Source organism: Trichogramma pretiosum, unplaced genomic scaffold (assembly GCF_000599845.2).
Source record: "Trichogramma pretiosum strain Unisexual culture from Peru unplaced genomic scaffold, Tpre_2.0 scaffold8, whole genome shotgun sequence".
Taxonomy (NCBI): domain Eukaryota; kingdom Metazoa; phylum Arthropoda; class Insecta; order Hymenoptera; family Trichogrammatidae; genus Trichogramma; species Trichogramma pretiosum.
The window spans coordinates 483,105-501,802 of NW_019641699.1; the positions used below are offsets into that span (position 1 = coordinate 483,105).

At 35.8% G+C, this 18,698-nt stretch overlaps 2 protein-coding genes across 5 annotated transcripts in view; both read right to left on the minus strand.

The window, feature by feature from the left end:
• Positions 1 to 7,176: 7,176 nt before the first annotated feature.
• On the minus strand, positions 7,177 to 10,929 carry LOC106651197 (lactosylceramide 4-alpha-galactosyltransferase-like). Of its 4 annotated transcripts, none has more exons than XM_014369613.2 (4): positions 10,535 to 10,929; positions 9,503 to 9,677; positions 8,277 to 8,487; positions 7,177 to 7,805 (listed from the first exon to the last, which is right to left on the minus strand). In XM_014369613.2, exons 1-4 carry the CDS (start codon positions 10,719 to 10,721, stop codon positions 7,536 to 7,538), a joined length of 843 nt encoding a protein of 280 aa, XP_014225099.1. In that variant the 5' UTR covers positions 10,722 to 10,929; the 3' UTR covers positions 7,177 to 7,535. The 4 variants fall into 4 exon arrangements, with proteins under 4 accessions (XP_014225099.1, XP_014225098.1, XP_014225100.1 ...); XM_014369612.2 differs by having other exon boundaries at positions 9,503 to 9,884; XM_014369614.2 differs by lacking the exon at positions 10,535 to 10,929 and adding an exon at positions 10,387 to 10,446 and having other exon boundaries at positions 9,503 to 9,884.
• A 5,765-nt stretch (positions 10,930 to 16,694) lies between these two features.
• Positions 16,695 to 18,698, minus strand: part of LOC106651201 — a 25,289-nt gene continuing 23,285 nt past the window's right edge. Inside the window, exons 6-7 of the mRNA XM_023462563.1 lie at positions 18,160 to 18,692; positions 16,695 to 16,816 (exon numbers count right to left, since the gene is read on the minus strand). Coding sequence (XP_023318331.1) covers positions 16,695 to 16,816; positions 18,160 to 18,692 — 655 coding nt within the window. The remainder of the gene's footprint in view (positions 16,817 to 18,159; positions 18,693 to 18,698) is intronic.

Consider the following 18,698-nt stretch of genomic DNA (forward strand, 5'->3'; position numbering starts at 1 on the left):
TTATCATAAAAATTGTAGTGTTGTAATCTTTTATAGAAAATGTTATCACCACCTATTTCAAAATTATATTATATTTTCAGAAATATATTATCTATCTATTCGAAGTGTCTATTCAGGGGAAAACTCTACACAAAATCCTAGACATTTTTGAGTTTTGTGAACCAATCTTACTTTTCTGAAGATTTCTAGAGTTATTTGGAATTTCTTTTCCGAAAATAATAGAAATGTTCATGCTATCCCAGCCGAAATTAACCTTTTTCGTCCTGGCGGCTTAAACGAAAAAGAAGTTAATTTCTGCTGTGGGATTCATGGAAAATAGTATATACGCACCTATGAAGTGAAAAAAGAAAGCCTCAGAGCACATGCTTATCAGCCTTGGTTTAGCCTCGGCCGATAATTACAGGTGTTCTGAGGCTTTCCAGTTTTTCGCTTCCTAGGCACGTAACATACTTCTGTGTACGAATTTTGTCAATTTTCGTGTCTGGTATATTCCAACTACATATTCGTAAAAGACAGAATTTATGACTGATGTCTGAATGAATGTGAAATGAGTTTTCTCGAAAACGGAACAGTAAATCCTTTGAAATAAATTGCATTTATTGTTAATTATGTAAAGGATAAAGTCCCAAAAATTTTTATCTCGACCTGTTTAACATGTTTATAGTTTTTAAGATTTTTCATGTTCTTTTTTTTTTTATTTTTTTGCAAAATCTTTTCCTGAATTTTGAAAGGTTTGAAGGGAGTGTGACCTTATCAAAAATGGGTCTGGGCCATCTTCAAGTGAATCGCGAGCGCCTACTCACGTAACGAACTTACCGACAAGAATCAAGAAATAAACCTAATGTTACTCGTTTCATTCGCCACGAGTCAACTTTGAGTTTTACCTTTCTCTCCTCAATCCCCAGTATGCCTTTATAAATACGCGTCTTAGTGCCGATGAAATAAGGAGCATCGGCAGTTTTGATTTCTGGAGTCTACGGTAATTGAACGAGCCATAGTCAAGCCAACCAACAACAACAACAACAACCATCCAAACCAACTTTAAGGGCTAACAGGGGGCTTAATTATTTATCATTTTTCAATTACAGTATTAGGCTGTAAAAGTAAAAAACATGTTTTTTTTCAATAACACAAATGATAACTTTTTTCAATAGCCTATTTGAAAGTATTTTGTCAAGTTAGATACTTAGAAACAATTGAGTACAATAATAATGAGGGTATTGGTCATCAACGCAAGCTATACGCATATCTAAGCTACCTGTCGTAGAAATCCAAGATCGAGCATTCAGCTAAAGGAGCCTATGTAGTTTCATTTTGTTCGATAGCCAATTGGCCATGGTCGCAACCAAAAGCTAGCCATAAAATGAACTGTAGCTACTCCTGTGTACAATTTTCTAGAATTTAGTATTCATTTTTTATCATTTTCCATAAATTAATTTCACTTTGCTATATGTACAAGTAGCTATCATTTGTGTTATTGAAAAAAAACATGTTTTTTACTTTTACAGCCTAATACTGTAATTGAAAAATGATAAATAATTAAGCCCCCTGTTAACCCTTAAACTCCATTATTTCGACAATAAATATTTATTTTTTGCATGTCTCGTATCGCCAGTTCAATTCATTTATTCCATAATTCCATACTCGATTTCGTGTGTGGAACCTAAACCGTGACGCTTGAGTTACACGTGCAACACGTGAACAGCTGACGATACCAAAGTAACCGACACACAGGCGCCGCGATACAACTTGACACGCACATGTACACGATGGTGCATGTCAATTATGCACGCATACGATGTTTCTGAATACCCATTCTGAACAGTATGACACTAGCACTCTCGCTACGCCCGGGCGCTAACCGCGCCGTGTACTAATGGCCTGCGTAAGTCTCTCGTATCATAATATACTATTATCGCACCAGTGCTAAGTTCACATTTATGCCCTCTTTTTCGAGTCATAAGTCACAATTTCTTGTGACGCGGAGTGAGGTTAGCAAGTGTGAACTTTGCCACCGAAAAGCGTGCCATAAATTTGAACTTATGCCCGGCCGTGCTAAAAAATCTTGTTTGGTATAGATGACAATAAGTGGAAAGAGAGATTGATTGATTGATTGATTGATTGATTGATTAAGGTTTATTGGGGCCTTGAGGTATAACCACATGAGGCCCAACGGCAGTTCAAACAGACAGTAGTAGTACAGTTTAGGGGTGTGCGAGTACCCGATTTTTCGGGTTTTACTCGACTCGGGAAAATTCGAGTACCCAAAAACTTTCGGGTACCCGAGTTTTTTTTGGGTACCTGAGTTTTTTCGAGTATTTGAGCTCTTTTAATCGTGTTTTCTTAGAGTTTTGTTAAGGTGGTCTGTACCCCACAGAGCCGAAAAACTTGTTTTATTTATATATTTTTTTCTAAATCGAATATTGAAAAACGGCTCTGAGGGAACATTAATTTGGTTGCTCTCAATAGCTGGTAAAAATTGTAGCTCATTCTACCGACCAGATTTCCCGGAAAACGTGTTTGAAATTTGCACCCTTTTCTTCGGCTTGAAATTTTCAAACACGTTTTCCGGCAAATCTGGTCGGTGGAATTAACTCAAATTTTTACCAGCTATTCATAGCAATAAAATGAAGGTTCCCATAGAGCCGTTTTTCGATTTTCGATTTAGAAAAATATATATAAATTAAACAAATTTTTCGACTTTGTAGGTTAAAAATGTGGGGTACAGACCACCTTAAAGCTTTATTTAAATATTGAGACATTGTTATAATTAGGTTTATTCTCTTTAATATTCTCTGATAACACTGTTGAGGAACACTAGTACGTTTCAATTCAATAATGAAAACTACCATTTAAAGCAAAATTTCAATTTTAACCCATTAACGCCTAAAGTGACGAAATTTTCCGTTTGATATCAAGGCAATTTTTTTCTATGTTTTGGACCTTGAAAAGACTTCGCGCGTTCCTATTTACATGTAAAATTAAATGCCTTTTCAGAAACCGGGCTCAAATTTGAGATTTGATGCTTCGAAAAAAAGTTGTGACGTTGCGCTATAGGCGAACGTCGGAGCACGCAAGCGACGCGTCATAAACGCGTCTGATGTGAGGTTTTTGTGTGAATGTGTGCATGAGTCGCGACCATTGTAGCCGGTACCACTGTGGCCTCTCGCGAGTGCAGTACCACGTGACTGCGCGCGAGCGGCCCGTACCCGATTACACGTCGCGAACTTGGTGTGAAGATCGTCGCATGCACGTGTGCAGACGACGCGAGAGTTGAGTTGGAGCAGTCAGAGAGTGACGATTAGTAGTTGGACCACTGAGCAGAGCAGAGCTCTATGTACGCGAGCATTGTTGAGTAGTTTTGTCGGAGTGTTGTAGAGTTTTTGTAGTAGAGTGTGTGAGTAGTGAAGTGTGCTGTTGGGTGTGAGTGAGTTGAAGGCGTGAATCGGTGAGATTGTGAAGTTGGTGGCCACGAATCGAGTGTGAGTGCTGGCGATCCGTGCGGCGCACCAAGAGTCGTCATCGAGCGTAACGAGTTTCAACCCATCCGGCCCGTCCCTTCTCGCGTCTGTGGCCAACAGGCGACTAGGGAGAGAGCAGCAGGAACTTCTAAGACCCCGGCGACGCGGAGTCTACCCGTGTGGTCGCGAGCCTCGAGGGCAAGGAGTACCGTGAGTAGTTTACTGGTATTACCGCGCTCGCGCCGACCCTCCAAACGGCAACGCAGCTCGCGTCCGCGACCAGGTGTGATTGGGAGTGTGAGAGCGTCGGCCCTGTGTGAATGAGTATTCAGAGTAGCTTCAATAAAAGAGTATTTGTTTTAATTGAAATTCACTGTCGTATTATTTACAAGACCCGTCGTTTTCCCTTCCTCTCTCTCTCGCGAACTTTCTCGTTTACAGGTGTTTTCATAGGTGCAGTGTTGCAGTCACCGGAGGCCCCGCTCCATACCTGTCGACGTCCCCTCCAGGAGGAGAGTCGTACCCACGACCCAGAGGTAGTATTTCGCGCCCTTTCCCGTCCCTTATCGAGCTAGCCGGACCCTGGCCGACGACAAGCTGTCGCTTGTCTGGCGCGTCGGTTACCGACAAAGTCGGCCAGGCAGCGAGAACGCCTTGTGTACGGTGGACACGGGGAGTCGACCGTCACAAAGTCATGATTGTTTAAACAAAAAAAATACGTAAAATTTTGTGCGAAAAATCAACTTTGATCTTTATTTTCGACCTGTTGCGGTAAAGAACTCAAGATATAAATATCAAAGGTGATCATGGTTATGAAAGTACCTTAAGGAATTTTTTCAAATTTTTCCAACCACTTTTTCTAACAAAATAATGACCACGAAGTAAACTGTTCATGCATAAGATTATGCAAGAAAATGCATAATTAGATGAGAATATATGATCTATTACTGGAAAACCATTGACTTTAGAGAAAAATTTTATAGAAAAAAACAAACTTAGAGTTGATCAAGAAAAATTCTCAAATTTTTTTCAGAATTTTTTGAGATGATTTTGGAAAATTTTACTTAACGAATTTTCCAGAAATCGAAAAATCGCGCTCCAAAAATTCTAAAATTGTTCGAGAATGTTCCCTGATCAATTCTAAAATATTTTTGTTTTATAAACTTTTTTATAAACTTAATGGTTTTCGAGATGAATATTGAGTTTGGATTTTTATAAACACCATAATTCATGGCCACCATTTTGTCAGAAAAAGTGGTTGGAAAAATTTGTGAAATTCCCTAAGGTACTTCTACACCTATGATCACCTTTGATCATATTTGTATCTCGAGTTTTTCACTGCAATAGGTCGATAAAAATGTTCAAAGATGATTTTTTTCGCAAAAGTTTACGTTTTTTTTTTTGTTTCAACAATCATGACTTTTTTCGAAGCATTAAATCTCAAATTTGCGCCCGGATTCCGAAAGGACATGAAATTTTACATAAAAATAGGTATGCGCAAAGTCTGTTTTAGGTGCAAAACATTGGAAAAAATTGCCTCGATTTCAAACAAAAAATTTCGTAACTTTAGGCCTTAATGGGTTAAGAAGACAAATGAAAAATACGATATTTCAAAAAGCCAAAAGGAAACTAGCACATTTCAAAACTTAAACGAATTAGTTATACCCTTTTATTTATGTAGTTAAGTAGAACACATTTTTATGTAAATTACATTTAATCAAAATAGAATTGTGAGTCCAAAATCAAGTAAACGAAAAAGTTTGGAAAATCTGACCTCATTATTCGAAATTTGAGAAAATTTTCTAGCTATAATCATAAGTTAGTTCTATTTTCTCAAATCCAAGTACTTTTATAACGAGTTAGCAATTTATTTTTTTAGTTAGCAATTTACCCGAAAAAACTCGGGTACCCGAAAATAACTCGAGTACCCGAAAATAACTCGGGTACCCGAAAATTCGGGTACTCGACTCGAACTCGAATAAAAAACTCGACCCGATCGGGTCGAGTTTTTTCGGGTACTCGCACACCCCTAGTACAGTTACTAATAATAATGTGAAACAGAAAACATTCTATGTACAGTAGGGTGTCCGTTATTTCCCGACTTTTTTGTATTGCTTCTCCCCCCACCTAGATGTCTTCTATTTGATAAGACAATGAGAAAGCCGGGTTATAGAGTTCGAAAAAATGATTTTAAGGTGTCCCCCAAGCGGCTTGAAGCTTACATGTATTTTAAATGGGAAAAACTTAAAAATTTGATTCTCAGCGATAAAAATGATGAAAAAATTTGAAAAAATTCAGCAACCCATGTATTTTATGTATTTTTTGACGAGGAATCGATTGGTGACCTTGAATTTGACCTTGAACATAACCTCAAAGCTACAGAGAACCAAAAATCGTTTTTTTCACAGTGACCCCCATTTTTTATTGCAGATTCGAAAAGAGCGGAAAATTTCATGTCTGATTATGTCTTTCGATTTTTTTTCAAGGGTATTCAAAAGGCGCTGCAGATATAGATAAAGCCCTAACTAGTAAAAACTCGAAAATTGCACGCTAAAATTAGGGTTTTATTTGTATCTGTAGCATCTTTATAATGCCCTTGAAAAAAAATCAAAAGACATAATTTGACTTTAAATTTTCCGCTCTTTTCGAATCTGCAATAAAAAGTGGGGGTTACCGCAAAAAAAACGATTTTTCTCAATATTTTGTTCGCTGTAGCTTTGAGGTTATGTTCAAGATCAAATTCAAGGTCACCAATCGATTCTTCGTCAAAAAATGCATAAAATACATGGGTTTGCGAATTATTTCAAATTTTTTCATTATTTTTAACGCTGAGAATCAAATTTTTAAGTTTTTCCCATTTAAAATACATGTAAGCTTCAAGCCGCTTGGGGGCCACCTTAAAATCATTTTTTCTAACTCTATAACCCGATTTTCTCATTGTCTTATCAAATAGAAGACATCTAGGTGGGGGGTGAAGCAATACAAAAAAGTCGGGAAATAACGGACACCCTAATGTACAGATGGTACAGCACATTTAGCAAACATAGATGGATGTTCCATCGCGCAATTTTTGGTATAGCCGAGTTTAGTTTAAATTTAGCACTTGAGTCAATTCAGGTGGGACAGGGGCAAGGCCCTCCGTCCTGCATCGCTGCACCCTGCTGAAAAAAATCATGGGAAAAATCATATGATGTTTTGGCATGATTAATCATATGATTTTTTATATGATTTATCATATGATTTTTCCCAGCAAGGGAAGCAAACCCTTATTTTTAATATAAAAACCATTAGAAGGAAGTGCCAAAATATAAAGTCTGAATTTATTAATGTTATTGAAAATGAAGAAACTACTTTTGAAAATAGCTAAAAAAATGTACATTCAGAGCACAACAATTTGAATAATTTAAAAGAGTATGAAGTGAATTATAAAAGTAGCAGGCACGGAAATTCAGATATAACAATGTTATCTTACCATCAAGAAAATATCGATGCTAATCGTTTACAAAACGGTACAAATTCAGGCAGTTTGATGATTCAACAGTTCGGCAGTTTTATTATTCATTCTATTTTCAAAAGTAGTTTCTTCATTTTCAATGAGATTAATAAATTCAGACTTTAACTTATATTTTGGCACTTCCTTCTACTGGTTTTCAAATTAAAATATGGGTTTGCCTCCTTTGCTCGGAAAAATCATATGATCAATCATATAAAAAATCATATAATAAATCATGCCAAAACATCATATGATTTTTCCCAGAGAGATATGACGAGTGTAACGCGCTTGTCACAGTATACAGTCTTGAGGAAAAAAAAACACTTTCAACGCCTTTTTTCTACCTCCCCTCCCCGTCCACTCTTCCTCACGACCCAAATTCGCCATTTAATATATTTTTTATGCATTTTTTTACAACTTTTCTTCTGTGCCCTTTTCTTCTTTTTCTCTCTTACCTCTCTGCCTTCTTTTTCCATGAAGATTAATTCAGGAATAAAGTTATCGAATAAAATATATTTTTGAGTAAAGTTCATTTTATCATTTTTAAAATATCTTGAATTTATCAAATTTGATATTGTTTTTTAGAAAACTGGGGTACATTCGTTAAATGTATGAGGACAATATTTTTCTGCGATTATTGCGTAAGGCACTTTACTGTTATGATATACTTTTTCTGCAAAACTGAGTTTATTCCAAAGATGAATCGCACGAGCACTATTAATTAATTTCATAGTTGCATTGAAATCTTCCGTTTGAAAGTAGCGACGCCAATCTTTGTAAAAAATTGGATAAAATACTGATGGAGGAAATACTTTGAAACCATTGCATCTTTTGGATGTCATGTCTTTCGCCTGAAATCAAAAATGATCATTATAATTTATTAATGTATGTATGAATAGTCATAGTGAAAAATCAAAATTAATTTAAATTATAAATGATGTGGATGTTTCATGAAAAATTGTTTATCGTTTAAAAATCGTCGTGGATTTCAACTTCTTCACATTGATTGCATGGATATCTGCGTAGATTATCAGAACGATTCCACGTGGATCATACATAGACAAAAAATTTATGCAGATTTTCGATCAATCCACGAGTATTTTTTATAGAATCCTGGTAGATGTAGAAAAATTCATGAAGCTTTCTCGAAAAATATTTTTAGATTAATCAATTATCAACATGGAGAAGTTACAATCATCGAGACATTGTAAGAGCGATAAGTTGAATGTCAAAATCATGTCCTTCCAGTGTTAATGGGTTAATATCATCTCCCCCATTTCTATTTATTACTTTTGATTGTTAAGTTTTTTTTCAACACTTACATATTTTACAGAACAAAATTTTTGTAGAGTTCTCGTAATGACTCCTGGTCCATTGTTTCCCCAAAGGTCTCCTCTAAAATTGCGCATAAGATCACGTAAGCAACCATTAGCTATTCTTCTTCCAAGTCCATTTTCACTGAAACTAATAACTCCCGCAGCTACGTCCATCCAATCTTCAGCTCCAGCAAAATTAGTTAAATTAACAAGAGAACTATAAAAAAAGGATTGGATTCATTACTATACAATACAATCATTCATCATTAATTTATTCTCATTAGCCTAAAAATAGTAGAACGATGCATAGGCAGTATAACGGCAATAGTTAAATTTTAATCAAAATTTTTCTTAAAAATTTAATTATGACATTTTTACATTTAATTCTAATGCAATAAAGCATTTTACTATTCTAAACTTATAATTAATTGAACAAAATAGATCTCTTTTTTATTTTATTCTGAAAAGGACCATTTACAATTATGTTTTGTATTATAAATTTAGTACACCTATTTGAAAATTTTTTTAGCCTTAAGAAAGGCTGATTCTGCTTTGTGCAAGTTTGTGGCTTTTGTTATAAACGAATTAAATTATTACTACTTAAGTCGAGTCAAAGTGAATCGTTCGTTCCAGATCAGTGGCAGCTAGAGTAGCCAGATTATCATCTCTAGATAGTTACGAAAAGAATGGCTTGAATGGAGTTATTTTTGGCTATTTACCATACCATTAGTCGTGAGGCTTTCCCGATTCCTTTTTACAATCTGATAAAGTTATTTGAAAATCATTTAATAACCTAGTATACTTCGCGTTGCACTCGTAAAATCGACGAGTTAAGGCTAATTTTGATTGGTTTCCTCGAGGGGCTCTGAAGCCGACCCATTGCGTATTTTTGCAGTTTATATCATAATGTCCGTGTAATTAATTTTTCTATTTTGAATATGTATTAAAAAATGGCAAATGGGATAAGAAAGAAGAGTGCTCGTGAAAAGCGTTGTAAGTCTGGCTAGTGTATTTTAAGTGTAAATGAAATTTTCTTATGATGTCTGGTTTAAAATTATTTTTGAAGCTTATCATAGAGCTTCCTGTAAATCGAAACAATAAACCAATGTTCTGAGAAAAAAAATTCTATTTAATATTAAAACGAGAGAAAACATAAATAATATTTTATTTCGGTAATCATAGTATTATATTTTCAAATATACAACTATACTGGTGTGTAAATAGTTACTTACGTAGTTACCACGACATCAAGGTCAAGATATATTCCACCAAATTTCCAAAGAGTAAGATATCGTAATATATCTGACATGTGACTATTTGGCCAACGGCTGGATTGAAGTATTCCACTTGCAAACCATTTTTCAATTGGAGTATATTTCATATATTCTTCAACGAGTATTCGTCTCACTTGAATATTTGGATAGTATTTTAAAAGTTTACTAATGAGATTCAGAGAATGATTTGATAACTTGAACGGGTTTATATATAACAAAATTACTGACATTTCTGCATTAGAATAAGCTGCAGATTCGATTGCACATGCTTGCCGACAATTAATATTGAATGTTCCACTTTTAGTCACACAAGAAGTCTCATGAAAAAATATGTTTTTTCCTACAGTAAATTAAAAATTATTGAAATTATTTTGTGTCTTGCATTATTGCAATCAGTATTTTTATGAAAATTTTGTAATTACTCTATCAAAAATTATCACAAGCTTTCGCATATTGCGCAAAAAAAAATTAATAGATATCCCCTGTGTAACTGTGAAAATGAAAAAATTTGAATTTTGACCAAAACTTATTTTTTCGCATCTTTTTCGTTAGTTGATTGTCTGGAATGAAATGAAAAGGTCCACGGTTTTTAGTCAATGTTATTGTATAAAGCCATTGAGAATAGAAACAAGTTAAAAATCATCAACATCAATATTATTACATTTCACTTAAAAAACATCAATTTGGATAATTTTTTTGACACGGAAAGAAAAATGTTGTTTTTATCTTCATTTTTTAGATATTGCAGTTTTTCTCGCAAAGGGTTTAAGTTTGAAATATTGCTTTAATAGCAATTATTAATAAAATAGGAATGATAATTTTTTCACGAGGAAACTCTTTACCTATGAATTAGCAGAGGTTTATTAATTCAATCGAAGTTCAGAATATAATGTGAATATTTTAGAATATCTTATTATTTATAACATGTATAGAACACGGAGATCTGATAGTGCAGCAAGTAAGATAAAGGTATCAAATATGACAACTTACCTGAAGCAGAATCAAAAATTGGAAAATTGCTTTCTGCAATTGCAGGTATTCGGTAACAAGAAATGTCATCATTGGAGAAATAATTGAATTTATTTTTAATAAATTTTACTAAATCATTTGATACTAAATGAACCAAAATAATTAAACAAAATACAATAATAATTCCAAGCCGTTTTTTAATTTTCATAATTTCACTATTTCAATACTTAAAGCTGTGACAAACTTGAGACTAAAAATTCATATTTTTAAAAACATATTAGTAGAGTTCAGAATTTGATTATTTTTTTTCATCATTCTGTTAACATAAATTTGAAACGTTGTTTCATTTATAATACATTTTGTAAACATTTTAAAATATTTTAATGATTATGTTTTGGACTTTATAGTCGCTTTAATCGATTGTGATTGTTTTGATAAACTGCGAAGTGTAGAATATTTTAAGGTCATTCTACATTCAGTTAGTCTGCTTATAATCTTAAGGGTGAATCAAAGGTAAATAATGCGAATGGTTTGTTTCATTCTTAATTTAACGTAAAATAAATAGAATGCTTTCCCAACAGTGTAATCTAGCGATTAAAATATTGAGCGACCAAATTGAATGTAAGAACTCTACTTTGATATTAATGAAATAAAACATGAAGTTTCCAAACCAACGACTATTGAATAGTGTAAATACAATATTTTTGACTTTAGGTTCATGGCGATCAATCCCATATGCAATGATTTATATTTTACTTTTCTCAAAAAGAATACTTCTTGTTTTTATTGAATCAGTGATTTATCGATCATCAACACACACGCCAATCGTGAAACCTGCATTTAATGATGATATTATACGTCCGGTCGCACTGGCACGGTACCATTCGACGCACGCTGGGTCGGTGGCTCCAAAATGGAATTAAACCTTCCTCGTCGCGTTCGGGACGTATGTCTTACTTACAAATAAGCCACTTCGGCTCGCCAGGCAGGGTCAATCAAGTAGCTTCGGCTGCTAGCTGGGATCAAACAGACTCCTCTCAACTCCACTGCGTCTCATCGCGCGCATGTGATTTTTTCCTTTCACGCTGTCGACGAGACACAAATTTTTTCGTCACGTGCCGCGCTGATTTCGCGCTCGTGGATCAACGGGTGAAATTACGATCGTTGCATAGCCTCCCCCCCCCTCCCCCCCCCCACGTGAAAAATTGATGTATTAGTAGTACAAGTGTGAATGAAATATAATAATACAAAATTACAAAATAAAATATGAATAATTCTTTAAAAAATATATTCCTTGAGCGTTCTTAAACATACTGTAAAGATTTCATATTAATAGCTATCATTTTGCCATTAAAATATATGTTATTGTAAATGGTTATCTGATTGTCGCTGCGAGGCTGTTGAAATCGTACATTTTTTTACAAATTTGCTGATACAAAAATCCTCTAAAAATCAAAAATTTCTTCTGTAAACTGTACAAAAAAATGATCCGTACTTAATTATACTGCTTCTATGTATATAATTTACATATAATATTTTATTAAAATAACTTTTTTTTCATTAAAATCACGTGTCCTAGTTAGCGTTCTCGGTTTAAAGGAATTTTTATAACTATAGAACGCGGTAGGAGCGCTGTCCTACTACGAGTGTTGTAGGTAGTAGTGTTGCAGAGAGTGTGATTAAGTTTAATTGTCATCGAAATTGCTCTTTAAATCAAATTCGCCCTGTATAACCTGAAATTGAGCCAGTGGTCGCTACCTAGGTAAGCTTATATTATTCATCTATACGAATGATAATTAGTAATTACTGATCATAAAATCCTTAGCTTATTATACAAATTTAATGTTCTTAATCTAAAATATTTATTGTAAATAAAGTACTCATTATTTTTGCACTGCATTTTTACAGTACCTGTGAATAAACAATGAAGGTAACTGATCGAAAAAGAAAAAATTCAAAAACTTCTCTCAATGTGGGTGGAAAAAGAACAGTTAGAAGGGTGAAAGGAAGAATGTACACTACAGATGCTCTAAAGGCAGCTTTAAATTAAATTGGAAACATGGCGTAACATACAGAGAAGCTAATCATCACTATGGAATACCCAAAACAACACTTCATGCGAAATTCAATCACCATTCGCCCATTGAGTGAAAAAAAGGACATGCTCCTTAACTGACAAAATAAGAAGAAGATAACATTGTTTCATGGATTTTGGAGAGTGCAGAATAGTACATTACATCACTCGTGCACGAAGTGGGCGAGAAGCCCCACACACACGAGTGACGTATACTATTTTTTATCACGAATTGCGCGAAGTTTTTATTTCCCGCACGCTGTGATAAAAAAAGGATTTTCTGTGTCAACATACACTCTTCAAGATAACATACAGATGTACCTAAATGATATAAAAAAGTCACAAAATTCAAAGATAACAGGGCCTGGCACAGAGTGGTTCAAAGCGTTTTTGGGTCATCACAAGAAGTTATTTGAATGCATTGGCCAAAACTTGACAACTACAAGATGTAGTTTTACAGAAGAGGACTTGAGGGGATGGTTCAAACATGTAAGTGAATCATTGAAAACAAAAAATTTGTTAAAAATTGATGCCAGCAGAGTATTTAATCTGGACGAATCTGCATTTGCTTTGGTACCCAAGGATAATAACGTCATTACCAAAAAAGGAGCATCTAATAATTTTTCCAGTGATGGAAAGGAAAGCCTCACTATATTGTTCACTGTATGTGAAGATGGACGCATGCTCCATTTATCAAGGTTCCTTCTGGCTGGCCAGTTGGCAATTCAGAATCTGGGTGGATGACATCAGAAACCTTTTATTATTATATTGAGAAATGTTTCATACCATGGTTACAGGGACTTCATGGAAGACTCAATTCTGGATTTATATTTTAATATTAATATCTACAGTGTAATTTTATGCGAAGATTAATAAAGTAATTTTTTAAAATAATTTTTCCATGTAAGAATATAAAATAATTAAATAATGAATAATTAATAATCAATTATTCATTTATTGTTTAAATACTTGGATTCAATATGAAATCACGCGTCTTTAATGTGTCCTACTATTGCTTTTCAACTGTCCTACTATACCAGGCATCGAGTTAGTCTTGTCCTACTACTACCAATTTTCTTCGTGTCAATTATCGAATTTCTTTTATATTTTTGAGTTTTATGTCGTCAAATTTTTCCTGAACATAGCTGGTGCTCAGGAATTGTTTAAATAATAAATAATAATTTGGATGGGTGCATGATCGGGTTTCAAAAGAAAACACTGCATAATTCACATGAATTTCTATTTTCACAATTTTCTTTATTCATCACTTAAATCACTCTTAAATAGTTCAAAATTGAGTCAATTGATTTAAAACGTTAATAACAATTATAAAATAGTTGAGTGCACTGATATTATAATTGATTTTACACTTGAGTTGTCAATAGTTATACAGATAAATTGAGCAGTCAACGCGAAGTAAGATTGTACAAATCCACTCTTATTTGCTGTGAGTTGTAGCAATTGAGATGTGCAACGCTTCTCTTGAGTTCACAGCGAGTTGAACTTGATTTGTGAGATGTTCGAGCACAACGAATGAGGTTATATTAATCCTCTCGTTTGCATGTGTGAGCAGCCGGATGAGTTGACCGAGATCACGTGAGATTGCACATGGCAACGTGTAACCTCACTTTTTCTCGTCGTGTGCTCGTGCAATTGAGATGCACCAAAATAGTGCCAAGAGATCCCACCAGGCCTGCAGTAGACATTATTGGTCTTCATTTGCAGTCTGGATGGTTTCTTTACCTGGTCGCAATCGATGAGTTGATTCCGATTCGCTGACCGATGAGTTGCATTTCGATGAGTACGTCGAAGAACAGAGCTTGCCGAAACGTCCTTGTTGATTGGCTTGCGCTTGTTGAGACGATCTGGAGCGGTCGAGTTGATGAAATTGCCCAAGATGGTGATGCTCGATGTAGCTTTTGTTGAGATGACATCGGGGATTTATTCGCAGTTGTAACAGGTCGATGCACGAGACACACGCGAGGTGTAGATTGGATGAGTGCAGAAACGAGAAGGATGAGATAGCGAACAATGCGCAAATAGCAGAGATGCCGTTGGCACGTGCCGAGGCGTGACGCCATCTCTCGCCGCGCAGTGAGAATCACTCCGATGCTTGCACAGTGTCCCACTAATACCTGTTTTACCTTATTAAAATATGTTAATTCTACACCTAATTGACCAAAAAAACTTATACCCAAGCTCTGGACAACCAATTAGATCACTTCTTTTATAATACTAAATATTGTGTTATAAATCACTTACCGAATGATCTTGAAAAGAGAAAATATTCATCTATGGGGTGTCAAAATTTTCAAAAAAGTACTGTCATACACTTGAGCGGGGCAGAATTAAGAAAAATTGTGCACAACTTTATGTGTCAAAATGGGAAAATTCATGCTCAAAATTGCACTTTTGCGCGTTAATGGGTTAAAATCTGAGTCGATATGTTGCTTATCATCGCCTACAGCTTCGAGTCACAAGTGCGAACAAATCTCACGAGTATTGTCCGTTTGTTGCTTCTCTCCCTAAGTTTCTCATGACTCTGATGTCATCTCGTCAAATTGCACATACCAACTTTTTTTATCAATTTCGATCATTGGATTTCTCCAATCAGGCACGTCTTTTCTTTCATATCTATCACCGAACACTAATATTTCGTTGAATCGAACATGTCTGCTCTCATGGAAGTTCCCTCCTTTAGGCTTGAAAAATATGTATCCAGTGTTTGAAAAACCAACACGTACAGTTGTCTTACCCAGCTGGGAGAATTCGGTTCGAATGTTTCTTTGGATTTTCATATATGCTAGAGTAATATCGCCTACAGATACACTGAACAAAATCATTATTCCGGTACCGGAAAAGTCAACATCATGTGACATGAAAACAGTTTTCTTGTGACAAGAAATCGATCTTCTTGTGGCAAGAAAACTCACTCTTCTTGTCACAAGAAAACTAACTTTTCCTGTACCATGATAGCGACTTTTCTTGTCGTAGTATGCTGAGCAATTACCTTACACGGCTTAAGCATTAACACTATACACGACACTGACAACATTTTAAAGCGAGTTATAAATGTTGAACTCGGTAGGCTGCCACATTATTGCACACTTAAAACAGCACACAGAGTCCGAGCTCGATACTGCTCAACAGACAGTTTGAATGCGACCTGCTATTCAAACACAAACACAGCGCGAGAAGTCGGCGGCTGCTCCGAGATACTCACGATCAACTCACGACTCTATCACACTGCATGCAAAAACACACTCACGTACACATATTCACACACGATTACGGAGAGCACAGCATTAGGCACTATAGCAACTTTTCAAACCGAGTTCTAAAATCGTACTGTTTTCGTCACTGCACACATAAACACAAACGTTGCACAGACAAACATAAACACAAACGCTGCACAGACAAACGCATTACATGCGAGACGACGATGCTTCGCTGACCGTTGCTACTCGAAGGGACACACACAGGCACACATACATACACGAATGAACGTGAGGGTCGAGCAGCCGAATTTCTGCATTTTGGAAGTAACGACCGATGAGCTGACAACTCATCGCTGGGCGTTGTGGCCCGCACGTAATAATAGATATAGATATGTATATTTTAATATTTAATGTATTTAGGTTTACTAGAGGAAGGCGGAAAGAAGGGAAGAGGTAGCAAAAAAAAAGGTGTTACTCACTCTGTTCTTTTTCTTAGAAAATGAATTGCCTTTTATTCGTGGAACGGTTGATTGTAATCCGGTTAGAGGTGTAGGTTGGTTTTTACTGGTTAATAGCACAAAGGTGCACTGTTTGAGTTGGTGTTATGAGATAGGGGTCAAAAGTGCACTGTTTAAATTGAGCTTATAATATAGCAATAAAGGTACATTGTGCGAATCGAATGATTAGGAATAATTGCAAAGGTGCAATTTAATGCTTTAATTGAATATTAGGAGTGATTGCAACGGTGCAATACTCAGACTACAGAGGTGCGATCACTTGTTCGCCGGTCGAGGGACGCGAGAGAACTGACTTCGCCGTGTAACGAAGTCTTGAAGTTTTAGTTCCCTCACTTCGATTCCGTGGGTCTGATTGCTGCACGTGTTCCTCGTCAGCTTTTCTTGGCCTTTGTTTTAGCTTTCTGCGTAGTTCCTTTGTGGTGGCAGCCGAAACTCGAGAGCTTCTGTCCCACGGCTGCGTTGGTCTGCTGACTGCTCATAAAAATATGACGCGCTTTGTCCGGTTTTCATTTTTATGATTCGTATTATATTCGTATCGTATCGGTATCCGGCCGGTTTTCCTAGGTCGTGAATAAATAAATATAAAAAGCTAAACAAAAGTTATTACAGGGGAACCCGGGAGGCTGCGGCAGCCAGCGAGTTATTATGTATACATAACAGTTAATATATTTACAATTGCTCTGCATGCTATTTGTGATTGTATCATGTAAGAAAGTTACATAAAAAGTTCCTCCCTCACATTCAGTTAGTTTCATTTATTTTATTTGCTTAATCTATTTTATTTCGTAATTCGCATGTTTGAATTCCACGCGGTCTTACACACTCGTAAATAAACATGACGGCGTGACGGGATCCTACGTTTACGTTAGATTCATGCTCGATTTTTTTTTATTCTCTACAATATCTCAATTTTTCACCTGGCTACCCATATGTTGGAAGGTATCATGAGAAAGACTTTCTCTTTCAACCCATTATAGTCGTATATGTGGAACTTCTCATTTTCTGTCAAGAATCATGCTTCGAAAATAAAATGGACGCCATCTGCCATAAGAGCCCTTGTTACGGGAACTTAAAAACTTCCAACTTTGGATTGAAATATCTCAAAATTTTGCCTGGCTAGCCCCCAAAAGAAACATACCACGAGATTCAGCTTGATCTCGTATTTAAGAAAAGTCATGTCTCATATTTGGAACTTAGGGCGAGGGGGGAATTAACGTTCGAAAGTGCGTACAGCACACACTCATTGATTGTATTTGAAATATTACACTTAAAATGCATAACATAAAATAGACAGATGCATGCATAACATAGAATAATGCATAACTAGCGAATTACCTCGCTCGCTCACGCTCGCTCGGTATAGTCAGGGTTTTGTAAGCATTTTTGAGAAAGCAAGAAATATAAAATAGGTTTCCACAAGGTATATACCACGTATATAGAATGTATATGTCAATATAAATAAAACGGCTATAAAGGCGGTGCCAAAGTCAAATTTATTAAAACAGACGGTGGACGAGAGTGCGTAATCGCACGCTACCTCGTCACCTAGTCGACGTTTCGCCGACCACTTTGTCGGCCTCTTCAGGACTGTTGTGTATGTGACTATCGATATTACATATAGGCAGTTGCCGTGATGTCAATAACAATAATAATAAAAATAAGCAATCAATGGTAAACAATATAAAACTGAGGCGTCGAGTGTGTATAAAGTCGTTACAGATTACTTAATATATTTCAAGATGTTAAAATAAAGATTATTTAAATCTTTAAGGTCTTCTTTTTTGTTTAGTGTGTTAGGCGTGTCGTTGATAAAAATCATTTCTGATATGGTTCTACGTTGGTAGTTCGGCTCTTGGTCTAAAATTTGTACGTTTGCCCAGTCCATGTCGTGGCCTTCTTTTTTGGCGGTATGCGCTGCGACTGCTGATTTCTCGCTGTCTGCGTTCTTGTGTTCGTTCATGCGAATTTTTAGCTTCCTTTTTGTTTGGCCCACGTAGCTTTTGGTGCAATTCATGCATTTCAAATGGTATACCACTCCTGTTTTTTCGAGCTTGTCGATCCTGTCTTTTCCTAGTGTAATGAGCGAAGTGAGTGATTCGCTTTTAGTCGGAATGACCTTGATGTTGTATTTTCTTAGCATGTTGGCACATTTGTCGTAGAAGTGGTCAATGTGTGGTAGTTTTAAAATTGCCTTGCATGTCGGATTGGGTCCGATTGTGTGCGAGTCAGGTTTGAAATGCTTGAGGGTCCACATTCTTTTGAAAACATGTCGATTGACGAAGGCTGATGGATAATCGTTGTCTCTCAAGAGGTTTCGCACTTTTTCGATGTTCTTGGCGTGAAACTGCTGATCTGATAGTTTCGTTGCTCTGTCA